At 41.5% G+C, this 12,500-nt stretch overlaps 1 protein-coding gene across 3 annotated transcripts in view; it reads left to right on the top strand.

Moving 5' to 3' along the window:
- The window catches only part of LOC137084957 (uncharacterized), a 3,972-nt gene extending 1,367 nt beyond the window's left edge, over window positions 1–2,605 (top strand). For 2 of the 3 annotated variants that reach the window (XM_067451524.1, XM_067451525.1), the window contains 5 exons: window positions 1–147; window positions 768–1,323; window positions 1,434–1,647; window positions 1,792–2,048; window positions 2,216–2,605. The exon at window positions 1–147 is cut by the window's left edge. In XM_067451524.1, the coding sequence (XP_067307625.1) occupies window positions 898–1,323; window positions 1,434–1,647; window positions 1,792–2,021 (870 nt within the window). In that variant the 5' untranslated portion in view covers window positions 1–147; window positions 768–897 and the 3' untranslated portion in view covers window positions 2,022–2,048; window positions 2,216–2,605. The remainder of the gene's footprint in view (window positions 148–767; window positions 1,324–1,433; window positions 1,648–1,791; window positions 2,049–2,215) is intronic. The other variant, XM_067451526.1, reaches the window with a different exon arrangement.
- The last annotated feature ends 9,895 nt before the right edge of the window (window positions 2,606–12,500 follow it).

Consider the following 12,500-nt stretch of genomic DNA (forward strand, 5'->3'; position numbering starts at 1 on the left):
AAGTACCACTTCACAACAGGCAAGAAGCCTGGGGCAAAGAAATGGAAGGATGCCTTGGACCGAATTAATAAGTGTCCACTACACAATCTGACCTGTGCATATGATATCTTTGGAAAAAGAATCCCTTGCAAATGTGGTTATCATAAGGTATGTGGTGATAAATGTGATTATTTTATTTATGCTGATGATCATTACTAATTTTAGTTTTTTTCCCCATAATTTTTTTTTTTTTTTTTTTTTTTTTTTTTTTTACAATTTAATTAGAAAAGATGAGTTTTTTGTTGAGCATCATATTTTGTGCATCATGTTGTGGCTCCTATAGTATGATATAGTGAAAATATGGAGCTCAAACTTGAAAAATAACATTAGTTTTAATCACAGGCAAAACTAAGCAATGCTGTGCATTTTAGTGAAGATGCTGTCAGTATACTAGGTGAATTCTTTGCTTGTAAGGTACATCAATGAGGTCTTTATTACAGTTTAGTAAGAGACTTAAACTGCACTCACACATTAAAAAGATTTGCACAAAGATCTGAAGGTGGGTGTTTCTACAATTATACTGAAAGTAGTTTGACTTAAAAAAGAGCAAACAAACGGATTCATATTTTTTTTTTTTAACGCTTTTCAGCAGTTTGGATTTTGATCATTTACATGCATTAGGTATTTGTATACCAAATGATGCAGCTTTATAAGGCTAAAAATTATTTAGTTTAACTATACTGGCAATATTTTCAGACCTGGGGAAAACATTAACATTTTTTTTGCAGTCAGCAGAGCAGACATTGTTAGGGATGGAAGCAGGACCTCAGGGCAGTGCAGGCCAACGACCAGTCCCACAGAGTAGTTCAATTATGTGTGGTCTTGATTGGAGCAGACTACCCTCGCTGCAGCAAATGTATGATTCCTGTCTGTCCTTGGAGTTCAGAGGTCCTTAACCAACTGGATCCCTCCCACAGAAACAAGTTCCCCGCTGTTCTTACCACACAGCTGGCTCTCGACAGGAGGTGTGTGACTTTGTTAAAGCCCAGAACTGCTGGGAACAGCTCCAGTTTCTTGCAGCAAGCTCTTGAGGAAGTTCACAGCGAGGAGTGGGCACGACGGAGTTCTGACGGAGATCTGACAGACTGTGAGTTTCACAAAGAGAGATGTGCCCTGACACAGACAGAAGTGGTTTATCAGCAGCCACCGCCATTTTGCCCACTACCTCTAGCACAGTGTTTTGAGACCGTCCATGCAAACGAGATCGTGAGTCACCTTGAGGAGCTAAAGGGTGTCATAACCTCAACCGATGGTAACATCCTGAAGCTAGACTCTACCAAGAAGGTAAATGTATATAAAAGGAGGCAAATGCATGTTAACTTCACCTGATGTTCAGTAATTATATCTGATTATAGTGTGTGTGTGTGTGTGTATATATATATGTTTTTATATAGATCACTAAAAAGCTAGCTGGTGGCATTGCGGACACTGCTACTTGGATGACAAACGTTGGCAATGAGTTTGGCCAAGTCCTAAACTGTGTCTTAACCACTGGTGAGGGAGCTGGCCTAGATGACCTGTGTCAGGGCATCGTAAAGCGATACAAGGATGCTGGAGAGCCGGAGCCAGTTGTAATTTACGTTGACAGGGACTGCTGCAGCGAGACAGGTTTGTTAACATAAGTCTTCACCTAATAGGAATGCAACCATTTCAGGCATGTTTTTTGGAAAGTGAATTTACATGCCATCCCTAGGTGTTTGTTATAATTTTAGAACCATGTGTAAAATGATGCCTTGTTTCTCATCGGTGTAGGCGTGACTCAAGTTCTTACCTGGTTTCGACCATGGAAGGTCACAGTGCGACTTGACGTCTTCCACTTCATGCGGCGGTTCACTGCTGGTCTTACAACGGAGCACCATCCACTGTATGGCACTTTCTGCTCCAAGTTGTCCAGCTGTATATTTGAATGGGACAAGGAGGACATCGCTCGTCTTAAAGAGGCAAAAAGAGCTACTGGAACAAACCAACTTGTTGCTAGTTAGAGTGAACAACACCACAGTGTCTTCATGGTGCGTTGGATTTCAGCTTGCTAAATTGGAGTAGTTTAGTGTACATAGCAAATCTCAACTGATTTGTTTTTATTAAATATTCTTTATGAATGTTTTCTGGGTAAAGCTGCCATTTTAAAAGCAGTTCTGCTCTTATCTAACTGAAAATGTTTGTTTTTCTTTCCCAGGCTTCTTGACAGACAGAGAAGAACTGACAGGGACACCTTGCTACAAGGGGTGGAGCTTCCCCAGCCTGTTGGTTTGGCAAAGGAGCCACTGCCAAAGCCTAGAGAGCTCCCATCTGCACCTGATGAACATGGACACGTTGCCATTGAGTTCCAGGAGCCTGAAAATCAAGAGGGTGAGGCAGTTATCTGCCAACGTAAATATGCTCGCACTGGAACTGCAGTGTCTTCTATTACACACACAGACACTGAGCTTGGAAATTATTAAAAGACAGCTGATTGAATGGTGTGCATTAAGAAAATTCATAGGAAAGCTGTTTAATGTATTATATCTTTATCTATTTATCTTTCAGCTGTCTTTAATGTATAAGAAAATTCATAGGAATGTTCTTTAAAATATTATATCTGTATCTATATCTATGTCTATCAATCAGCTGTCTTTAATGTATTATATCTATATCTATTTATCTATCAGCTGTCTTTAATGTATTATATCTATATCTATTTATCTATCAGCTGTCTTTAATGTATTATATCTATATCTATTTATCTATCATCTGTCTTTAATGTTAAAGTTTGAGTGCATTAGGTAAATTCATAGGAAAACTCTTTTCTTTTTGGAATAAATATAATTACATTTCGCATTTACATAAATTTATAAATTATATACCTATTGCATAATGGAATTATATTAATAATGTATATGTTTGTGTGTGTGTGTGTGTATGTATGTATGTATGTGTATATATAGTATATATAATATAATATATATATAGGTTTACCTGTGCATTGTATGTGTTTGGTTGTCATGCCATAGGTCATGTTTTTTGTATGGTTCTCCCTACCTCTTATATTATTTTTTTGTCTACTATTGTGTTTTCATTACTTCTGTGTTTTTAGATTTTCCTTTTGACCCCTTGCAACTTGTGGCACAAGCATTTCACTGTATTGCAAAGTATATGTGACAATAAATATAACTAACTAACTTATATACGTATATGTTCTTTACATTATATTCATGTAACATTCTATTACACTGTTTGTGGAAGTGTTTATTATCCTTATATGTAAATATGTATATATTATTAAACTGCATTAATTTATTAACTGTTTATTATAGTTGTAATTATCATTTAAAATTAGATGAATACAAATAAGGAATATTTAATGTGAATGTTGGATTAAATTTAAGACTTTTGAATAAAACATATTAGTAGAAATACGTGTTGTCTGTTTTATTTCAGCTGTAGAAAAATTATATGAGAAAGTGTTTTGTTATTAAGGGAAATGTGCATAAAAGAGCCAATCAGCAATCGAGTTCACATGCAGGTCAATCTCGATTGGCTGATTATTCTCGTGACATTCTCGCTGAACTCGGGAGAACATCATCTACTATCCGGAGATTAAAGGTAACATTAAGTATTATTAAATCACAAATTCACGACTCTAGTTTTAACCTATTTACCAGACCTTAATTATATATTTTTTGGGAATAAAGTTTAAGAGGTCTAAACTGCCGCAGTAAGGCAAGTTCACATAAGATTTACCTGTGACGGTATGCTAACGTTAACGTAACTCTCCATGGTTTTTTTTTTGAGGGGAGAAATGATTGTTTAACCCCTGATAATAGATATCCATCATAAAATATGTCGACCTCCCACCCCAGATCCAGATGTTGTTTTGTTCCAGGTGCAGATGTTGTAATTTATTGTCAATACTAGTGTTTATGAACCATGCTAGTATTTGGTGTGGTTATTTTACGGTTGCTCTGGTAAAATAACAACTGTAGTAATATAATTACATTACGTTACCCAACACTGTACAAATATTTCTACAAAAACTTTAGATTATTATACAGTATTTGTTGCAGTGGTAACACATATTTAACACAAGTTTACATTGCATGTTGTCAAAACAGATGTTCAACCTCAAAAGACAAAATTCTACTCTTGCAATTTTGAAGACTGTTTGAAACCAAGCAGAGAGAGCAACCATTGACTAGCATAATAGGAAAAAAAAATACTATGGTAATCAATGGTTGCTCTCTCTGACAATATTCTTCCACGATATTTTTCAGAAATGACCAAAACAGGGAAATCCAACGCCTATTGGAATGATGTGTGCCATAGGTATGCCCAGGGAACCTTCCAGTTCACTACAGGCAAAAGGCCTGGAAGCAAACAATGGAAGGAGGCCCTGGAGCGGATTGATGCCTGTCCCCTACAAAAGGGAAATAAGGTGGACCTGTTTGGCAGGCATATAGTGTGCACTTGTGGGTTCCACAAGGTAGGTGTAAGATATAATATATCAAAGGCATGATAAGTTCCTGTATCATGTAATAGACTATTTTATTGATCATCCACATATCTGTTATCTGAGTGCACAGTTCTGCAGAATAATTGATGAAATTATTTAACATGAATAGTATGGCCTTCTTTTGTTTCTAATCTTTAAAAACGTTTTATCCCAGTCAACAGATACAGGGCCTAATGTATTGGTAGGCAGCAGCAGCACAGTGGCAGGCAGCAGCAGCAGCAGCACAGTGGCAGGCAGCAGCAGCACAGTGGCAGGCAGCAGCAGCACAGTGGCAGGCAGCAGCAGCACAGTGGCAGGCAGCAGCAGCAGCACAGTGGCAGGGACATCACAAGAAGAACAAGGAATTAAGTGTTCTCTCTGTGGTGTGGTTGTGGAGGCAGAGAAGTTCTCAGAGCACCTCTCTGACCACCATGCTGAAGAGAAGTGTGACACCTGTGGGGCCAGGGTCCAGGGTGCTGTTGGACTCCTCCAACATATTGAGTCCAGCCATTATGGGGCCCTGTTGGCTCCACGTTTCAGCCCTTTAAAAGATCCCACACCATCTCCGTGCCCCTCACCATCTCCACGGCTGGTGCAGACACCAGTGTCTCCATCCCTGCGGCCCACTGTATCCTCACACCACTCTCCAGCCCTACAGCCCTCACCACCACCACCTTCACGGCCAACTCCATCCCGTTGGACAACTCCATCCCCACACCACTCTCCAGCTCTACAGCCTCCACCAACATCACGGCCCACTCCACCGAAGTGGTCCACTCTGTCCTCTCGGCCCACTTCATCTCCACGCCACTCTCCAGCTCTACAGCCTCCACCACCACCACAGCCCACTCCATCCCAACGCCACTCTCCAGCTCTACAGCCTCCACCACCACCACAGCCCACTCCATCCCAACGCCACTCTCCAGCTCTACAGCCTCCACCACCACCACAGCCCACTCCATCCCAACGCCACTCTCCAGCTCTACAGCCTCCACCACCACCACAGCCCACTCCATCCCCACGCCACTCTCCAGCTGTACAGCCTCCACCACCACAACAGCCCACTCCATCCCAGTGGCCCACTCCGTCCCCAAGACCATCTCCATCCCCTCACCACTCTCCAGTTCCACAGACCTCACAACCATGGCGCTCTACATCTTCGCAGCCCACTCCATCCTCACATCCAGCACCCTCTGTGCAGCCCACACCTCTGCCTCAGGCTGTAACTGATTGGGAAAGCTTTCTTCCCAGTCAGTTCAAGAGAGTCCTCCAGCCAGCAGATTGGGTATGGATTGCCAAGTGCCTCTATGAGCCCACAGGACAGCTCAGGCAGAAGATCAAGGAGAACTGGTTTTATCCACCGATGCAGCCCAAGCCATCTCCTCCTGAGCCTGGGTGGTACTTCAGACAGAGGATGTTCTTGTGGGCACCAATGAGGATGTGGGGCATTCCTCTTAAATGCCAACAGTGTGGCCGTAAGATGCACCACTCAGGGATCTACCCAAAGGTCAGGGAGGTGATCGACATGGGTAGTCGCTATTACCTGGTGGGTGGAGACTATCCACGCTGCAGTGTATGCAGGCTTCCAGTATGCCCATGGAGCCAGGACATCCTTTTACAACTGGATGTGGCACACAGGACAATGTTTCCAGCAGTGCTGACCTCTCAGCTAGCCCTGGACAAGAAATGTGTGACCTTCCTCAGGCCAAGGACCAGTGGCAACAGTTCTTCCTACCTCCAGTCAGCAGTAGAGGAAGTCCACAGTGAGGAGTGGGCACGACGGACCATCCAGTACCTCTCTGACTGTGAGCATAATTTGAAAAAGGTTGCCCTGGTCCAATCTACAACGGCACCATCCTTTCCTGCACCTGCACCCTTCAGGCCGCTTCCACTCGCCCAGTGGTTTGAGACTGTCCACTCCAATGACATCCTCAGCCATCTCGACGAGATGAAGGGGGTGATTACATCCACCTATGGCCGAATCCTAAAAATGGATTCTACAAAGAAGGTACAATACATGAAGGTCTCAGCATGAGATTTTATATATATATGAGTAATGTACCATAACAAAAAGAAGAAAATATATAATTAAGCCTGTTAGAATGTCTTTATGTTTCTTTATGCTTATTTTTCAGATCACCAAAAAGCTGGCTGGGGACATTGGGGACACAGCTGCGTGGATGACGAACATCGGCAATGAGCTCGGCCAGGTTCTGAACAGCGTTCTGACAACAGCTGAGGGTGCAGGACTGGAGGAGCTGTGCCAGGGCATCGTCAGACGCTACCAGAATGCTGGTGAGCCAGAGCCGGAGGTCATCTATGTTGACCGGGATTGCTGCAGTCAGTCAGGTGGGATTTTCAGATTACTACTTTATCAAATGTGACATTGGACCACAAAACCAAGTCTTAATGGTCTTTTTGGTAACACTTTACTTGAAGGGGTGTGCTTAAGACATGTCAAGAATATGGGCAAAACAGCTCTAACGATTGATCAAACTATATATATTTTTTGAAATTGAACAGTTATTGTTAATGATTAAACACTGAAACTTTTTTTACCATTTCAAAATAATCCATTAAGGATTTGTGTTTAATGTTAAATACAGGAGTATGTGCTTATATTTTCTGTTCCATTGATTTGCGCATAGTGTCAAGGAAACTATCAGTACTTGGAAACTAATCAATATGCATGAAAACACACCCACTGGAATCAAATGTTTCAGGAACCAAATGTATTCTAACACCATCTTTTAATTCAAATGTAGACATCATCTGAAAGGCAAGCTCATTCAGAGTAAATAAGCTTTCCATTGATGTATGGTTTGTTAGGATAGGACATTATTTGGCCCAGATATAACTATTTGAACATTTTCAATCTGAGGGTACAAAAAAATAGAAATATTAAGAAAATTAAATTTATCAAAATTAAGTCCTTAGCAATGCATATCCACTCACAAAAAAACTTTGGTATATATATATATTTATGATAGGAAATTTGCAAAAAATATCTTCATGGAACATGATCTTAATATTAATAATAATTATATTAATTTTTCTCATAAAAGAAAAATCAATAATTTTGACCCATACAATGTATTGTTGGCTATTGCTACAGATATTCCGGTTCAACGTATGATTTTACGTGGTTCTGTGGTCCAGGGTCACATGTGCATTGCAATATATTTTACAAATGTTAATAGTGGTTGTAATTATTATTATTATTATTATTATTATTATTATTATTATTATTATTATTATTATTATTATTATTATATCAATGTAATGTAATTGTAATTAATTATTATGACTGAAAAATATGTTGAAATACAATCAAATGCATGCTTTTTGCTAATGTTTTCCCCCTCCACAGGTGCACCTGCAGTGCTGAATCTTTTTCGGCCATGGAAGTGTATTGTGAGGCTTGATATTTTCCATTTCATGAGGAGATTTAACTGCGGGCTTACCACAGAGCACCACCCTCCCTATGGTACCTTTTGTTCCAAACTTTCCTCCTGTATCTTTGAGTGGGATCAGGAGGATGTGAAAGAACTTAAGGTGGCCAAGAGAGGGGAGTGGAAAAACAAGCATGGTGGACAGGCTCCCACTGAGGCGCAGCTCATAGCCACCATCAGCACCGGTGAACTGGTGAAGCACTGTAGGCGGCGGACACGTGGGGCTGAGGAGATACGGGCCATGATTTCAGGGCTGCTGGAATCGGTCTGGGAGTCAACCGACACTACAGGGCTTCGCCTAGTTAACCCTGACAGCATGCAGCATGTGTGGGAGATGCAGAAAAAACACCTCGAGTGCATCCAGGACCCTCCACATGTTGACTTATACACAAAGACGGGGACACTCCAGAAGGGTGGCAAAGTACTAAATGTGCTTAGGTGTGGCAGGGGGTCATCCTCTCTGGAGAGTTTTCACCGTCATCAGTGTTCCTTCATTCCTGGTAAATGTTCTGTAGGTTGTTAAGTTGTAAAGATTGCTATAGTGTCACCATTATAGTAGTAGAATCCTGGGTACTACCTGGATTTGGCTTGCTTTCATGGAATTTACAACAAGCTATTTGTCTTATTATTCTATTTCACTGTTCTATAACTGTGTCATTAAATTTGTATTTCCTCAGTTTAAAATAATTACTGACTGAATATTTGCATTTTCATTATTAGGATGGAGATGCAATGCATTGCACACCCAAATGTATATGTTGGAGGGGGCCTCGAGGTGGAACATGAGCCGGGCAAAAGAAGCTGTAGCTGTGGTGGGGGCCTCAACCCTAAGAACATTTGATGTTTCTTTAATGTCTCATCTAAACAACCTGAGCCAAAGGGTCCTTGGCTCTGCTTTGATGCCTGAGTTCACCCCTCCAGGAAAGCCCACTGGTAAGATATCTCTCAAGGAAATGCTGAGCATTGGAGCATTCCTCTCTCTCTCTCTCTCTCTCTCTCTCTCTCTCTCAATCATGTGTTTGTTTGTGTGTGTGTGTGTGTGTGTGTGTGTGTGTGTGTGTGTGTGTGTGTGTGTGTGTGTGTGTGTGTGTGTGTCCTTTCCCCATTAACAATGTGTTACAAATTATTGCAGAGGAGCGGATTGCTGTTGAATACTTATTGGCCCAGTCCAATAAAGGTGATCAGCTGATGGCAACCAACAGTGACATGACCGAAGTCCCCTCGGAGGAGCCCGAGGATGAAGGCGATTATGACAGGACTGTGTGCAATCCAGCTGACCTTAGGGTTGGTGAATCTGACCCTCCATTAGCTGTCATGGAGGCCCAGGTGACCAGTCCTGTAGGGGAGACTGGACCCAAATCCCCTGATGAGGAGGTCGGTGAGGATGAGGCGGATGACACGGCACATCCTAGCACATCCGGCCAGGTAATGTTGCTATCCTGTAATATCTTTTATTACAGTTTTTCTCCAATGGTTTGGCTCATTTCTTGAAATAGAAATTACATGTTCAAAACAACATGGACAAACCTACAAACCAGTTTAAGAACCAATGAAGAAAAAATTTAAAAAGAAAAATGTATCTGCTGACATGTGAAAAACATATTGTCAACAATATGTACAGTTAAAATATATGTATAATGTGAACTATTTACTCAACACTGTATATATTTATTGGACTTGCTTATTTTCTCAATTTTCAGAGTGTACGGTGTGATGCTAGAGGTGTCTTGGGCTGGGAGGCAGTTGATGCCTTGGCAGCGTACCTGGTTGGCCTAAACCGTACAATCACTGCCTTGTCATTGCAAGAGGAGGCCGAAATAGTCCGTCTGTACATGGCTTTGAATCCCATGGACAAAGTGCCCTCGAAATATGGTAAGAGGGCAAAGAAAAACACCTTGACAGGACCATGGAGAGCATCCAGGAAGCCAAGCGGTTCTGCTCCAGGACAGCAGGCAGCAGAGAGGTAATTTAACAATTTGAATTGTCACTAGTTTATATTTTACACAGTATACAGTCCAGATTATATCACCCTTCTTTTCCATAGACTGTTCATGACTCATGGGCAGGCGGCTCAGGACCCTGAAGTCCACCGGGTCTGTGAATGTGTTTGCTTACGACTTTTCAAAGAGTTTAAGCAAGCACGGAACAGGCCCAAGGACACAAGTGGAAAAACTCTGCCAATTCCTCAATCTATTGTAGCAGTATACAGCCACTTAAAACAGCTTCTGGAGGACAGCAGGGCAGTTCTAGAACAGACTAACCTGGTTCTGGTCCCAATAAATACCACTACTGTCTCCTCATGGTGAGTCTTATTTTGTGCTGTACTTTTATACAATCACAGTAGCATATCAAGATTGTACTTGAAAAACCTTCCTGTACATGTTTCTTTTAAAAATTAATAAAAGTTAAGACAATGGGCTTTATATTAAGTTTAGTTTATTGAAACTTTATTAAACCAGGCAAGTCATTACAGTTTTTCTGAATTTCTAAAATACATTCTTGTAGCCATCGCTAATTTTCTTAAAACATTAAACACAAATCCAAATATTCAATCTAAATTCACACAAACAATTGCTTCTAAACCCTTTCACTTGTACTCACGATCATTTTGCATTGAAAGCATGTGCCATAATTTAGATATATATTAAGATGGTAGAATGCACTTTTACAGATGCCTACTGAAATGTATCACTAATTTAAATTATTTCTGTAGCACATTTCAATAAATTAGGGCAATAAATTTAAAACCAATTTTAATAAATTACTTGAATTTCTCTTGCAGGCTCCTAAGAAGACAAAAACGTGCAGACAGGGACATGCTGCTGCAGGGTACTGAACTGCCTAATCAACTATACCTGGCAAAGGAGCCGCTTCCTGAAGTGAGAGACCTTCCAGCTGCTCCTTTACAACATGGGCATGAGGCAATGGTTTTTGAGGAGCCTGAAAATCAGGAGGGAAAGGCATTTGTTCGCAAACGAACCTCAAAAAGGTGCCCCCTGCCCACCCCTCCCCCTGGAGCAATTCCCATATATCCACCAGCAGCAGACTTTGCATCCTACCCACCCTTTCCCAGCTACCCACCAGGTCTACCAGTGCCTCAGTTCCAGCCTCCTCCTCAGTTCCAGCCTCATCCCCAGTTCCAGGACCCAGCCCAGTTCCAGCCTCCTCAGTTCCAGCCTCCTCCTCAGTTCCAGCTCCAGCCTCCTCAGTTCCAGCCTCCTCCTCAGTTCCACCCTCATCCCCAGTTCCAGCCTCCTCCTCAGTTCCAGCCTCATCCCCAGTTCCAGGACCCAGCCCAGTTCCAGCCTCCTCAGTTCCAGCCTCCTCCTCAGTTCCAGCTCCAGCCTCCTCAGTTCCAGCCTCATCCCCAGTTCCAGGACCCAGCCCAGTTCCAGCCTCATCCCCAGTTCCAGGACCCACCTGATAACCAACTACCACAAACTGGTCCCCCTACTCAGCCCAGGCAGCGTACCTGGAGGCAGCAGAAAGCTGCCCAAGAAGACGAGGAAAGAATGGCTAGGGGTGAACCACCAAGGAAACGCCTGGCAAAGGATGTTTACCAATACACCTGCAAGCACTGTGGGCAATCCAAAAACAAGACAACTGGCCACACTCAGTTGAAGGGCTGGTGGTACTGTCCAGCTTCAGGCCTCTCTGTGGCTCAGTGGAAGGAGAGTGTACAGGGACCTCTTTGAATTGCTTTATATAGCAGTTTTATTATATATTTTATTACATTTTTATATATTTTTTATGTTTATATATTTTTAAATGTGTTTGCTGTGTGGTGTGTTGTGATGTGAACCTTTTGTTTTTAGTTGCTGTGTTTGCAATGCTTAATTTGCACACACACACAAAAAAAAAAAGGAAAAAAAAAAGAATAATACTTGTGTGGTGTAATAGTTAAAATAAAAAAAAAACACAAAAAACTCTTGTGGTGTAATGTAACACATCCATCCTTTGGGTGGAAGATTCCAGGTGCAAGTCCTGGCAAGAGTGTGTGGTGTGTTTAGCAGAATAGTATTTTTTATTATAGTATTTATACATATTGTCACATTAAGTCCACTGGAGGCAAGGTTTAGAACCCAAGTGCAGTCTTTATTAGAGCAACCTTAAATCCAAAACATTAAACAACAGGTTAGGCTTGGCATGAAGCAGAACATAAACAATATACTCACTAACAGTGGGTAACAACATCAATTACACATGGCAAACATGAGGGCTAAAATACATAGACTAATGACTGGACAAGGGACACCTGTGAACAATGATCAAACAATAAACCAATGACATGACAGAACACAAAACAAGGGAGCACATGTCAGGATCACATGACAAACCAGGAAGTGCATGAAAAAACATGACTGTGAACATGATACCTCAAAAACATGAAACATGAACCAACACCAAAACACCCTCTGACACATATATTATATTATTTCTATCTATCTATCTATCTATCTATCTATCTATCTATCTATCTATCTATCTATCTATCTATCTATCTATCTATCTATCTATCTATCTATCTATCTATCTATCTA

This window comes from Pseudorasbora parva, chromosome 8 (genome assembly GCF_024679245.1).
Source record: "Pseudorasbora parva isolate DD20220531a chromosome 8, ASM2467924v1, whole genome shotgun sequence".
In the NCBI taxonomy this organism is placed as follows: domain Eukaryota; kingdom Metazoa; phylum Chordata; class Actinopteri; order Cypriniformes; family Gobionidae; genus Pseudorasbora; species Pseudorasbora parva.